We start from the raw sequence: 14101 nt of genomic DNA, 5'->3' as shown, positions 1-14101 counted from the left end.
TTATCCAGGGGATGGTCCAGGAGATATTGGAAGGAATAGGAGCACTGATCATAGGTATCCCTAAAGTGAAGAGGTCGATGAAATGTCCTGCAGGTGGCTGGGTAAGGTTTTAGAATCTCCACCCCTTGTTCTTGTGGGAGATTTCAACTTACCAGATGTTTGCTGGAAATAAAATACCGCAGACAGGAAGCAGTCCCAGAGAAGTATGTGGGAGTGGAATGTGTGGAAGATAACTTCCTCACATAGCTGGTGACTGAGCCAACTAGGGAAGGCCCTCTACTAGACCTACTGTTTGTGAACAGAGAGGGACTAGTGGGAGATATGAAGGTGTGGAACAATCGCTAGAATTGTAAGAAATTACCTAGATTGCATTTGTGCTCTGTAAGTAAAGGTACAGTACTTGGAGCCAGTGGAATGTGGCCAGTGTACATGACTACCATAAATGTGGCCCTATCAGGGGTACTCAGTGTGCTAACAACAAGAGAACAACAAGAACAACAAGAGACATTGCATGGAGGGTGGAGCGGAGTGGAGACACCACAGCTACACTCTGTGGCAACAATACCAACTAACTGCACTTTTGATACCCTGGGCCAACCACCTCCCACCCTTTGACGAATGCTGTTCCCACAGTGTACTTTTGTTCGTTATAATCTCATTTTGAGATAAAAAACACACCCCATCCCTAAAGTTGCCCACCTCCAAGGTGTGACCACCCCTCACGGAGGCACGCACCTGATTTTTTGTAGCCTATACCTTTAAACACAAAGTGAGAGAACTTTGCACCAATCACAATAAAGAATATGCTTGACTAGAGTCACTCAAGCTCCACCTGACAGGTAAAACAGTGTAAAAATAGTTAGTGGGGAATGGATGACAGAAAAGACACCATCACAGGGACACCCCTGACCTCTGGAACTAGTCAACAGGCTGAGCCCCTCTTCTCCCCCATTGAGATGCCTTTGGGTAAGATTTGAACACTAGTGTATTCCTTTTCCCTATACCTCTGTAGAGTCTCTTTAATAGTATAAATCTCTACATCCACAGTTTCTGGCCAGGCTCTCCTCCTGTCCCCCAAGATATAGAGTACTCCATAGGCTAGCTATTTTGCATGTGCTTCTGTTGCAGACAGGAATCTATTACTGGAAATCCAAAAGAATTTGTATACTATTGCTTTAATAAATCACACTATTCATTAATCTTGTGGTATGAAACCTCATTCAGTGTGGCCAAATTCCAGCACATGTCTGCAGTAATTTCTTGACTAATATGGTGTTAGTAGTGTATCCAGACCCTTGTTTTCCAGCCTACTAAAGGTGAATTGGCTATCACTCAGAATATAAGCCCAGCCACCCCCAGCTCCTTTAATATCTGAGAGTCAGATGGATTGCTACGGGGTTTATTTTCTACCACATTTCTTTACTCACTTTAACACAACCAAAAGTTGGAGGCCGCCTTGGACAAAGCAACCATGAGATGGCTGAGTTTTCGATTCTTAGGGAAGTAAAGAGGGAGGTCCATAGAACTTCCTTCTTGGACTTCCAGAGGACAGACTTTGACAAGTTTAGGAGATTGGTCGATGGCATCCCTTGGGACATAGTCCTCAAGGACAAAGGAGTTCAGGAAGGCTGGACATTCCTGAAGAGGGAAACCTTCAAGGCACAGGAACAAGTTATACCTGTGAACTGTAAAATGAGCTGACATGGCAGAAGACCAGCCTGGCTAAACAAGGAACTTTGGGTAGAACACACAAAGAAAAGGAAACTCTACTGGCTATGGAAGAAAGGGCAGGCAAATCAGGAAGAGTACAGAGTTGTTGCAAAGGTATGTAGGGAGAAAATTAGAAAGGCCAAAGCTCAGCTAGAATTTAACCTTGCCAGTATAATTAAAGATATTACAAAGTGTTTCTATAAATACATCGACAGTAAAAGAAGGACTAGGGAGAATCTCCACCCTCTACTGGATGCAGGAGGGAAACTTGTGACCAAGGACAAGGACAAGGCTAAGCTGCTGAGTGCCCACTTTGCCTCAGTCTTATTCAGAATTGCCGGTTGCTCCCTGAGGGTCCAGCTCCCTGAACTGGAAGACAGGGATGGGGAGCAAAATGAAGCCCCCATAATCCGAGAGGAAATGATCAGTGACCTACTGTGCCACACAGATGTGCACAAGTCTATGGGACAAGATGGGATCCAACCCAGGGCACTAAAGGAGATGGCAGAAGTGCTCACCAAGCCACTCTCCATTATTTATCAACAGTCCTGGCAAACTGTGGAGGTCCCAGTAGATTGGAAACTGGCAAATGTAACACCCATCTACAAGAAGGGCTGAAAGGATGATCCAGGAAAACTATAGACCTGTCAGTCTGTCCTTGGTGCCAGGGAAGGTTATGGAGAGGTCATCTTGAGTACCATCACACGGTACATGCAAGACAACCAGGTGATCAGGCCCAGTCAGCATGGGTTTACAAAGGCAGCTCCTGTCTGACTATCCTCATCTCCTTCTACAGCAAGATGACTCGCCTAGTGGATGAGGGAAGAGCTGTGGGCATTGTCTATCTGGACTAAAGCTTTTGGCACTGTCTCTCACAGCATTCTTCTTCAGAAACTTATGGCACTTGTCTTGGATAAATATACTCTGCATTAGATGAAAAACTGACTGGATGGTCACGCTGAAAGAGCGGGAGTGACTGGAACTAAATCTGGATGGTGACCGGTCACGAGTGGTGTCCCCAGGGTTCAGTGCTGGGACCTGTTCTCTTTAATATCTTCATTAATGATTTGGGATGAGGGGATTGAGTGTACCCTCAGGAAATTTGCAGATGATACCAAGCTAGGTGGGTGTGTTGATCTGCTGGAGGGTAGGGAAGCCTTACAGTGGGACCTAGACAGGTAAGACCAATGGGCCAAGGTTAATTGTATGAGGTTTAACAAGGCCAAATGCCAGGTCCATAGAGAAATTAATGAGTATATTTCTTATTTCCACTTGTGCACACCACCAATTTCAGGAATGGCTTTAAAACTTTCTTTCAACTTGCCCCAACAAATCAGTACTGTTACTTTCTTTAAAGGGCCCTCACAATTAGTAACTACTGAGTGTGTGGCTCTGCTAATAAAATTTATAGTTTCACACAGCCCTGATTAATTGGAAGCAGATGATCAGCCAAGCGACTATTAATAATTTCCTCCTATCCCCTTCTGCCTGAGTGAGATTTCTCCCCCGCCATCAAATTCACATCAGTTTCCAAATTCTCCTGTTGCCTATCTTTCAGCATCTGTTTGGGCATTCATTCCTCCAGTGCCCCTCCTCCTGGAAATATGCACACTGATTTAACCCTAACAAGGCTTGATTTGGGCAGTTCGCCAAAGACAATGATCTTGCATATCTCCCTCTGCTTTTTTTTTTTTTTTTCCTTATCCACATCTCTGAAGATTACTCTCAGTTATAGCAGTAGCAAGCTGATCCCCATACAAGATTAATTGCTGATATTGCTTAAATCCATTCCAGGTCCCTCCTGGAGTCAGGATCCCAATCTGGGTTCTCCCAGGGCATAACCAGATTAATATAATCTTGTGCACATTTCTGTTCTTTTTTAAACTTTCTCTGAAACTATTCGCTTTTCCTCAGTAGTGAGGGCATCTCTGAAGGTGCCTGGATATCTTGCCCACCGGGGTTATGTGTCATCATGATAATTTTGAGTAGCCTGTATGTCCCTGTCACCCTTTGAACATGAAGAACTAAAGAAGGAGGGCTTTCAGACGGAGAGGGGTGGAACACAAAGGGAGGGAGGTGTCAATTCCCTCCCATTTCCTGCCCATACTCTAAAAGGTCGGGAATGCCAGCAGCTCCTCATGAGTACTTTCTGCTTGCTGCTGGCTGCGCTGCTGTTCCCCTGCACTTCTTTACTACCAGTTTGCTGTGTGCTCGTCAGAGTCCATATCTGTAGGATTGTAATTTTGTAGATATTTGTATTCTTTGTTACTTTATCCCTTATTACCTTTCCCCTGTCCTGGTTTGGGCCAGGATAAAGGTAATTTTCTGTCTTATACTTTTGCTTTCAGCTAAGTCTCTTGTAAGTAGTTGCACTTGCTGAAATTCACAGCAAGTTTCTCAGACAGTGTGTGTTTCTAGGACTGATAACACTTGATGTTTATAGTTACTGCTAGAGACTGGTGTGAAGAGCCAAGGACACTGCTCAGCTCTGAGGAACATCTTATGCTCTGGAAGGAGAGAAGTAAAAAGGTCCCACCTGCAGCCCTCCGCTGGGGAGGAACAGACAAGATAGATGCCAAAATTGACCAAACAGAGTATTCCATCCCATACATGTCATACTCAGTATAAATTTGAGGGATAACGAGGGTCAAACCCCTTCTTCCCTTCCTGCTTCCCCTTCTTTGCCTGTCCCTGTTTGCTTCAGCATCCTGGAAGGATCCCGTCCGTTCGTCTGCCTGTGGTCCTGATCCGTGCCAGCCCATATCTGTGTGTTCCTGCCTCCAGTTCCCGACTGCTGCCGACTCCAGGAGTCCAGCCTGGACTTTCCCAGGGCTGCCCTGCAGCCTCGGTGGTGACATGAGAGTTACTGGGGGAGAACGGGGGCGTGTGGTATTAATTTTCCTGTATATTTTTATATATTTAGCAATTTTTCCTATTTATCATTACTGTTTCATTAAAGTTGTGTAGTTTAGTTTCCAACCCTTTAGTTTCCAACCTTTTCCAACCCTTTCTCTCCCTTATTCTCTCTCCTTCCTTTATCAGCGAAGGGAGGGGGATTAGTAGAGAGCATCTGTTACTCGATTTAATTGCCAGGCCAGTGTTAAACCGTGACACCTGTGTTAGTAAATCTGTATCCAGTTGTTTTCAGTTTTCAGTCTCTGGAGATATCATTTACTCTGGTCTCCGGTCTTTATTCGCCTTTTATCTTTTCTTTGTAAAGAGGGGTGGAATAGAGAGTAATCCTGTCCTTAGGTTTGTGGTCCACCCAAACAGCTAAACTGTGACAATCCCCTCCAGATTAACCTGATAAAACCCCACAGGCTGTTTCCAGTTTAACAAATCTGACACTTTAAAAGGGACATATACATAAATAAGCTGCCCCTCAACCCCAATCACTGGTCTTAACGGGGCTTGAACAGCTGAACACTGTCCCCTCGTGCTCCTGGCCACTGAACTGAAATTCGTATCCTCTGATTGTCTGCTCTCTCCCCTGTCACACCTCTCCTCTACAGAGGTTGTGCATTTTCAGGGTGGGGAGGGGGAGCTCAGGGGACAAACAGCTGCACATCTTTTACATCCTCATCCCCTTTCACCAACTTACAACAATCTTACAAGCTTTCAGTCCTGCATGCAAAATGTAATTCTTGTTAATACCACACTACTTTTGAATCTGTGGCCTTCCATACAAAATCACAAAAGGATCCACATATGGCATGTCATCCCACTTATCCATGCTACAACAAAACATCATTAATTAAGATTTAATAAAGTTACATTTAGTGGCTGACAGTGATTACAATACCTTATAAGTTTCTCTTCTGTCATTAGAACATTCCCAAATATTTTGCAATTTGTAAAGTTGCATCCTGGTACCTCACTGGCAGTAGTTGTACCCGTACCACAACTGTAAAAGAATTACTACTCTTACAAACACTCAGCTCCAGCAGAGTCGAATACCACTGCCTTTGAGTTGTTTACTGCCCAACACTGGAGAAGATCCACTGGAGTTCCCTGATGAACAGATCGATGCATGCTGGAGCCCAGGGTGGTCCAGTATACTGTCAGGAGGCAACACAATACAGGCAAGGCTCTATGGCAGTGCTGCCTGGGTCACCAAAACCGTTGTCCCAAAATTGCAACAAAGAACTGTATCTCTAATGTTACTTTATCACTCATACCCATGACTGGTTTGCTAATTCCTCACTTCCATTTGAAGTGGCAATGCTCAAAAGTTTATGTACGCATATTCATAGAGTATAGGGCTCATTGTTAGTAGGGGTCCCTCTATCCTACCAGTGTGCATTTTAGTATGCTAATAGCTCATTATTATATTAATGTCATGCTAATACAGTGAATCCAATTTCCCGATGTTTTTCTAGCCAATGCTCAAGCCCGTACCAAGATAAGCTGTGGAAGTATCCCTTCCCATCTCTTTAATCTGTCTTGCAGATGCCTTTCAGCCCTGTCTAAGGCTGTGCTGTTGACTACTTGGGATGTGTTTTTCTCTAACTGGTATCTGGTTGTATCTAATTCTTACTGTTTTACTGTTATGTGAACCCTATTCTGCATATCTCTTTTGTTTGCTTTTATGTGATTTTTTTCCCCAAATGTGATTTTTCCCTAAAATTTTACTTATTTCAATTAAAAACTTACATCAGTTTTGCCTTACAACTCCTTTACATTTTTTGAAATAGTTTCTGCTTATATGTGGTTCATTACACTGCTGCTCTGATCTTCCTTTTTATTTATTTTTTTTTTTCAGCACAGCATAAATGTTAATGCTGAACCACACTGCTGACAGGTAAGTAAGACGTTCTGTCTTTCCTCAGAGACTGTGATGTCATTCAGACAGAAGGGATAACATGACAGCTTGACAGCCTTTGTACACCTTACACATTGTAGTGATATAAAAGCAGTGAGGCAGCACGCAGAAGGTATCACAGAAAATGCAGCCTCGTTTGAAGATGACAGACAGGCTGGGAGATACTTTCCCAGCAGCATACGCAGATGTCTGGAGGAGCCCCATGGTAGTATTTCAAACACAGCCTTCTGCATAGGAGTTCACACTGTAGAAATCTGGCCTTCTCCACAGCAGCTTGACCTCCAAGCTTGCTGAATTTTCACTGCAAAGACATCTGGAGTCTGAATAGTGTCCTGTCCCCCACAAAGTGCAAAGCTGAACATGGGTTAAAAACTACCTGCAGCATCCGTTATACACAGCGTGTCATCCAGCCAAATGAGGCTGTAGCAAAATTGGTTAGCTTTAAATTAAGGAGTTTAATTTTTCATCCACTTTAACAGTGATGAAATACTGTTTTCAGTGTTTCAGAAGATGGTGATGCTGTGCACAGCCAGAGTAGGGAAGGCCTGGGCAATGCTGGGAGTCCCTAGGAGGCCCCACATGTGGCTGCTGGGAGGTAAAGGGAGTACAGACCACAGGGACAAAGAGATGGGGACGCAAGATGCCAGGCATGGGTGCTAGTGATGCCCACCCTGGCCTGTAGCCACCCAGGCTACCTATGCTTATAGCTTTCTATCAATCAGCTCTTCCTCACCTCTTCCCCTACTCTGTGCTTAACACTGGCACTGGACCAGACCACACACTGGGTGGGACTGAGTGAGAATTCAGTTCTCCCCACAGTAATATGGGGTGTCTTTGGCCACTGCATCCCTCTCGTCATCTCCAGCTGTCACACACATCCACAGCAACCTGCCACATGCTTTTCTGTACCTTGAGTCCACAAGGACACCAGAGCAAAGGGAGACAGATGCAAAGTGAGAGAAGCTGGACATGGTGCAGGATCCTGGTGGAGGGGAACAGAAGGCTCAAGCCTTTGTCCACCCCACTGTTCTCAACCCTGCATCCCTGCTGTGATGCTCTGCTCCCTGCTTACCACAGCAGCAGCCTGGCCCAAGATCACACTGGGTAAGACTTCTGCCAGGTCTGGGGGATGATGTCTGGAGTCCAAGTGCTGGAGGTTGAGGGGTTAATGCTGTTCATTCTCAGGCAGGAACCAATTCAAACACTTTCTTCCAGGGAGCATTGTGTATAAATCATTGGCTTTGTTCTTCATAGTGATAGCTGAGCTCATGGCCTTCAAGCTATTCTCTGCCTTGATCTGCTGGAAAGGAACTGAGGCTGAATGCAGAAAGATGCTACATAGTCATAGAAGGAAATAGCCAGAGACTGGTATTTCTCGTCCAGTTCAGACTGCAGTAACCCATGGTGCTATAGCCCAGCACTGGTGACTCATGAGTCTGTGCTTCTGCCTTTTTTTTCTCCCCTTAAAGCTCTTCCTTTGCCACAGGCATTTACACAAGTGTAAGGTGCCATGTCAAGATGAGGCAGAGATGTCTGGGTGATCTTAGACCTGAGGTTCTACAGAACAACAGGGACACTTAACAACTCAGCTGTCCTGATGAATAATCTAAAGTCCTTGCAGAGTTCAGCAGGTCCCTCTTTTCATCTGGCCCTTGGCTCATGGCTACCCTATCTGGCCAGACAAACTCATTTCAGAGCCCTTCCACCAGCAGCAGGTTCAGCCAGGGCCTCGGGAGGACCGTGTCCTACAGAGATGGACAGAAGTGACCACTTCATCTCCAGAGCCACTGGTATCTCAGTAGGTTATGAATTGAAAAGTCTGACACAAAGTGTAGAATTCATTATCATAGGTGACACCATGGCCAACAGTTCAGTTCAGAAAGGAATTAACCACATTGTCATTGCATTTCCCCAGGGAAATGTGTTGGTCAGATGTACATAAAGAAGGGTCAGGTTTTTAAAATGCTTCACATGGGAAGGGAGGAAGTGGAAGACAGCTCATCTCTTTCTGTACTACAGCTCCAGCTGATGGCCCACAGGTTCTGGTGCTGCACTGCTGAAGCATCACCTCTTTCCTATCAGATATGTTTCTAGGTGTCCTCTTTAAGGAAGTGTTGGCTTAAATTCTACAGCAGGTCAGGGAGAAGAGCTGGTGCTGTGGGCTCTGCTCCCCCTGCAGACTGAGCCTACTCCCAGTCCCTGCCTAAACAGATAAGCTCTACCAGAAGCAGGTGGGACCACAGAGGTAGCCGAGAACAGCTGTTACTGCGTGTATGTTTATACAAGCTCAGCACTGGAGTGCATTCAGAAATATGATGTTTTTTCCCTTCACTTTTAGACCTAAGAATAAATACAAGCAAACAAATGGCTACTTTAGTAATGGTATTTTATTGTTTCCATGACTTTGAAAGAACACAAAACTTGGAAAATATTCCTAAATTGAAATAACTGTAATACACAACAAGAAAAATAATGATCTGATTCCACAAACTGTTACTCATGCAAGCAAACCTAAGTCCTAATATTCACACTGACTTCAGGACTCTAAATTTTACCCAAAACTGTGCTAATCCCCTGGTGCAGTGTCCAAAAATATAATCCTTTGATTTCCAGATAATCTCATATGTATGTCTATATATGTATATATGCATATGATACATGCACACATATGTATGTTCCTTTTAGGTCTAGGAAGTATGTACATACATGTAGGTATGTATGTAGGCAATATGTATATATCCAAGATGCATGTAGAAAATAATACATATATTCATGTACAATATGTGTGCATATGTGTGCATGTATATAATACATACGTGAAAGTGCTTCTGCTCTCCAGTTCACCAGGAACATGACTTGTACAGACAAGGACCAAAACCAGGAGTCTAAGAATGAAAAGCTGAACCCACACACATATCACCTGGTGATGATCCCCTTTGCCAATAGGCAATACTGTGGGGTGGGGACTGAAATAAATTGGATGCAGCTTTATTTAATCCAATGAAATTTAGCTAGCATCAAGGAAGCCCTGCATTAGACTCCATATGTACACCTCACACAGGTACATGTGGAGATGGATGCTCCTCTGAGCCCATCTATATGGACAGTGCCTTTAAGTACACTCCCTCTGCAGGGTAGCAGGACACATGAGAAAGCTGCAGCCCCTTGCAGGCAGGTATCTGGGGGTCCCCCAGAATCTTTATTGTTGGCCCCAGGGGTGGGGACTGGAGGAGGGGCTGGGAGGACTGAGTGACATCCCTGTCTGGCTGCTTGCACCTCACATGAGTGCCATGCCATCCATGATGCAGCTGCACTTCTCAACAACCATGTTGGGAAACTCAGCTGCCTCTATCTCAGTGTAGTTACCCCTCTTGACCAGGTACATGATGGGGAGTGGGGAGGTCTCTGCCACACTGCAGGTGTGCTCCCCATAGCTAAAGGGCTGCAGGGGGCCGGGGGGATGCAGGCAGCCCCCTGAGCATTGGTAAGCCTGGTACCCTGCTGGCTCAATGATCCAGTACTGCATCCAGGCAAGCTCACGGAAGTTGATGTAGTGTTTCTGTCGGCAGCAAGTGGACTTGCCTGTCACCGTGTCTTCTGTGCAGTCCCCAGGACCCCTGTGTACCATGGGAGAAACAAGAACTGATGCCAGAACTGGACACTGGGAAGGTGGGAGAAATAATCTTTCCTGTTAACAATACAGTCAGGCCCTGAGCTGTGAAACCTGGGCCATGCTTAGGTTTTATTTGAATATTCAGATGACAAATATGGGAAGAAGAGAGTTGTGACTCAGCAGCAACTTTCTATGTCCTCCATTTGCAGCTACTTCTGAAGGCAAGAGCTGCACACCCTGGGTTGGCACAGGGGCACAGTACAATAATTCAGGGGCAAAGTTACACCAGAGACAGTACAGATTTAGGTTTCATACATACCCATAGTCTTCCAAGTTTAGGGTGTAAAGTACAAGTTCAGGTTTGCCTAGGGCTTTATCCTTTGGGTCCTGAGAGATGAAATGCACAGTTTTAGCCATTTCTGAGGCATGGCTGCCTATCCTTTCTCCTTCAATCCAGACCTCCAGGAACATTGGCTCCTGCCTCTTGTTTTGCAGCCAGTAATGCACAGCCTGTGTCACATCAAAGTTCTTCCAGCCTGACTCATGTATAGGAACCAGCCTGCACAATAAGGGCTCAACATTAGAGAAAAGCTATCAGATAAAGCCAGAGCTTACAGCACTGTTACTGCAGCAGGATAATTTTCTTACCATAGGTTGTCGTGTGTCTTGATTACACGATGATTTTTGCTGAGTGCTCTGGGCAAGCACCCACAGCAAGTAACTCACACTTCAAAAAGAAGCAAGCAGATCTAGCAGAGACTGAATGGCTAAATAGAACCCCTTGTGCATGTTTATGTCAAGGTATTCATCCATGCTCAAGCAGAAATATGGCAGTAGAATATTAGAAGCAGCCTCAATATTCATGACCACAGCCAGGTAAACACTACTACTCCCACCTGCTTCTGTCCTAGCTGCGTTAGTGCCATAAGTTTCTACCCACCCAGAAAATTGGTTTATTGTCCAACTCTGCCTTCAAGTGTTGTTAAACTTCTGTAGCTAAAGACTACAGTATCAGATGCTTTTTGCATTATTTACTTATTTAGCACAGCTAATGAACAGGCCAATGGAAAAAATTCCAACAGCCAGAACCCATGTGAGTTAGAGGATGAGAGAAGAGAATCAGGTGGAGGCTTTTAGAGGGGAAGATCTAGCAGTACATGGCATCATTCAATACAGAAATACATTTTATCAATGAATCATAGTATATTGCAATCTTAACCTTAATAATATTGCAATCTTAATCTTAATATGCTCTTACAAATTAATTCTGGGTTTAGAATCTATAGACCCTGATTCTACAGATGTAACCCCATCAGATGGATGAGAGGCATAAACACAAGACACCCAGAGGATCCATACCCCATACCTAGAGTCCTGTCTTCAGAAGAGGTCACTTTTTTACCTGGAGTCTATCAGGGAGGTCCTGTTGGTACCATTCTGTTGCTGGTGGACCCAGTACACACTGACTCTGGCATTGGAAACAGGCCTGTGAGACTGCTTGGCAGGCAGGTTTGCTCTGTCCACAGGTTTTTTGAAAAGTTTCAGTTCAGCCATTGTCACTTCGCTGTTTTTAGGTATTCTGCCGTCCATATCAAAGATCAGGTTCTGGCGTGTGGTGGTGTCAGAGTAGAGGACTTCTCCTGCCATGCCTGTGCATATTGGGGAAAAAAAACCCACACCTTGTCACTGCCATCCTGGTGAGCAATGCCACCACATCTCTTCCACGATTATCATCAAAACACACCCCTTCCACATTCCCTTGTAGCAGGTCCTGCAAATACCCTAATTTCTCTTCTATGTCTGAGTCTCTTCAGCCTGGAGGCAATGGAAAGAAATCTATGTAAGTTGCCCCCAAATTGAACAAATACAGAAAGGTACTCCTCTCCCTGTGCCAGTGCATCAAAGCAGGAAAATACAATGAAAAGACATTTTGTTTGCTGCCCAGGGTTTTATATACATCTTTTGAAACAGAAACAAGTTTTAGGGGTCCTTGTCTTTTTGTCATTTTGTCTGTACAGCTGATCTCCTTGGTATTTTGGTATTTCTCCAGGGAGTTAAAAAAAAAAAAAAAAAAAAAAAAAAAAAAAGTAAAAAAAGAGGGAAAAAAAAAAGCAAAACAGAACAGGGGACAGAGGAGAGTAAAACATCCTCAGAGAAGTATGATTCCTACTAGAGGACTTTCTGGTGTTTTGACCAGAAAACTGCAATGAATGTCTACACTTTCTCCTGACATTTATTTTTTACATAATTTTTCCACCATGGGTACCTTTTACCACCTTGGCTTTTCTCTTCCATCCAGCTCCAGCAGCAGTCTGCCCTTTGCAAGCACTGTAGGACCCCCTCTCCAGGTGCCAGGAGTCACTATAGCATGTTCCTCTTTAAGATGCTGTTACATGCACCTCTTCTATAGACGTTTGGAGGCAGACCCAAACCTCATTCCCCTCGTGGGTTTGCCTCTGCCCATCCCAAGGGAGAGTGGGCTTCCCCTGGCAGCAACACAGTGCTCCGTGAGCTCCCAACAGCAGTGACAGCAGAAAGGTTACCTGCATTGCCAGGGATCCCCCTGAGGATGCCAGCCAGGCTCGGCAAAGCTCGGCGCTTCACCCTCTGGTGCTTCAGCATGGAGAAGTATTTGTTCTTTACATGGTCTGGGATAACCAAATCCATCAAGTCTCTCTTATGGAATTTAGGGACCTCAGAGAGCCCCAGCTGCTTCAGCAACATCTCCTTGAACCCTTCCTGGCTAAATGCTTGGATCATGACAGCCATGCAGAGGACACAGAGCATCCGGGTGAAGCTTGTGTCCATCCTCCTCTGTCAGGGAAGCAAAGATGAAGGGGCAACCTCCCCAGCACAGAGATGCAGTGGCAGGCTGCCTGCATGAGATGGAAGTCCCCTGCAATACGTTTTTATAGGCAGCTTTGTCCCACTGGCACAACAAATTCCACAAGTGGGGATGAAGCAGAGGACTTGAAAGGATCACTTGCCTGTCAGTAGACACATGCCAGTTTAACACCTTTAATTTAAAGTTAATACAAGAAGGCTTAGGGGAGCCTCCAAATTCCTTCACAGATAAGAAGTTTCCCTAATTTTTTAATTCCCTGTAAACTTTTACCCAGAAACCCCCCGAGTGATCAGTGTCTCATGTTCAGACTAGGTCAGCAAGAAAATGCATCTGCAGAGTATATTGCTTTATGTACCACACCATACAATTCTTACAGGAAGCAACAATCTTTATCACAAGGGGACTTGGTACCTAAAACAGCCAATGTCAATCAGGAAAATACTTCTTTTGCTGGAAGTCCATCTTTATGGCAATCATTGAAGAATAATTAAATAATTTCTGGCAGGGATAGGTACCACTTTGAACTCTGTGTATCTGTATCAAGATCATGAATCAAGGCAGTGAATCACAGCAGCTGAATGGTTTATGGCCTTTTACACTGCTTTTGAATCACACAAAGTAGAAGATGTACAGGCCTGGTATTTTAGAAAAAAGCCCCATCACTCTTTATGGATTCCTCTGGATTTAATAATACTTGTGCTTAAAAGAAGGCTTTATATAAAGGCAGATCGCCTTTCTGCCTCTGCTTTTCCACAATGTGGATGAAGAATATTGGTATTTTGAATGCTATTAACAGCCATGATAGAGAGAAGTCTCTGGAGAGTAAAGGCAACCTGGAGGCTGGGGTTGGGGGAGTGTTGGTTGTTTGTCTTGAGGTCAACCTTTGAATTTGACCTTTGCTTCCCTGGCTTTTGTTGGCATAAGATATGGAAGCCTATTTTTTAAATCAGTCTCAGAAGTGAATTGGAAAAATAAATTTTATCAACAAAACTGTGAAGAAGCACAGAACTTGGGGCATGTTTTCACCCTCTCCAGTAGTAACAAGTATAGAAGGGCCTGAGCATACACATAAATGTCTTTAACATCAGAAGTTCTTTGGCTTTTATGTGTC

General features: G+C 44.6%; 1 protein-coding gene across 2 annotated transcripts; it reads right to left on the bottom strand.

The window, feature by feature from the left end:
- Positions 1–8903: 8903 nt before the first annotated feature.
- On the bottom strand, positions 8904–12955 carry LOC139795500 (left-right determination factor 2-like). 2 transcript variants are annotated; one of them, XM_071742471.1, is made up of 4 exons: positions 12689–12955; positions 11548–11794; positions 10465–10704; positions 8904–10149 (listed from the first exon to the last, which is right to left on the bottom strand). In XM_071742471.1, exons 1-4 carry the CDS (start codon positions 12951–12953, stop codon positions 9810–9812), a joined length of 1092 nt encoding a protein of 363 aa, XP_071598572.1. In that variant the 5' UTR covers positions 12954–12955; the 3' UTR covers positions 8904–9809. The 2 variants fall into 2 exon arrangements, with proteins under 2 accessions (XP_071598572.1, XP_071598573.1); XM_071742472.1 differs by having other exon boundaries at positions 9771–10149; positions 11548–11782; positions 12689–12953.
- Positions 12956–14101: the final 1146 nt, after the last annotated feature.

The sequence above is a fragment of the Heliangelus exortis genome, chromosome 3, assembly GCF_036169615.1.
Source record: "Heliangelus exortis chromosome 3, bHelExo1.hap1, whole genome shotgun sequence".
Classification (NCBI taxonomy): Eukaryota; Metazoa; Chordata; class Aves; order Apodiformes; family Trochilidae; genus Heliangelus; species Heliangelus exortis.
This window is presented reverse-complemented; position numbering and strand designations above follow the sequence as displayed.

What these genes read in the sequence shown, in the direction of transcription:
- LOC139795500 (XM_071742471.1), bottom strand. Translation starts at nt 12,953, where the DNA reads ATGGACACAAGCTTCACCCGGATGCTCTGTGTCCTCTGCATGGCTGTC. An exon ending in ACCTCCCTGATAGACTCCAG is followed by an intron (nt 10,705 to 11,547) that starts GTAAAAAAGTGA and finishes CTTATTGTGCAG; the next exon opens with GCTGGTTCCTATACATGAGT. An exon ending in CTAAACTTGGAAGACTATGG is followed by an intron (nt 10,150 to 10,464) that starts GTATGTATGAAA and finishes CATGGTACACAG; the next exon opens with GGGTCCTGGGGACTGCACAG.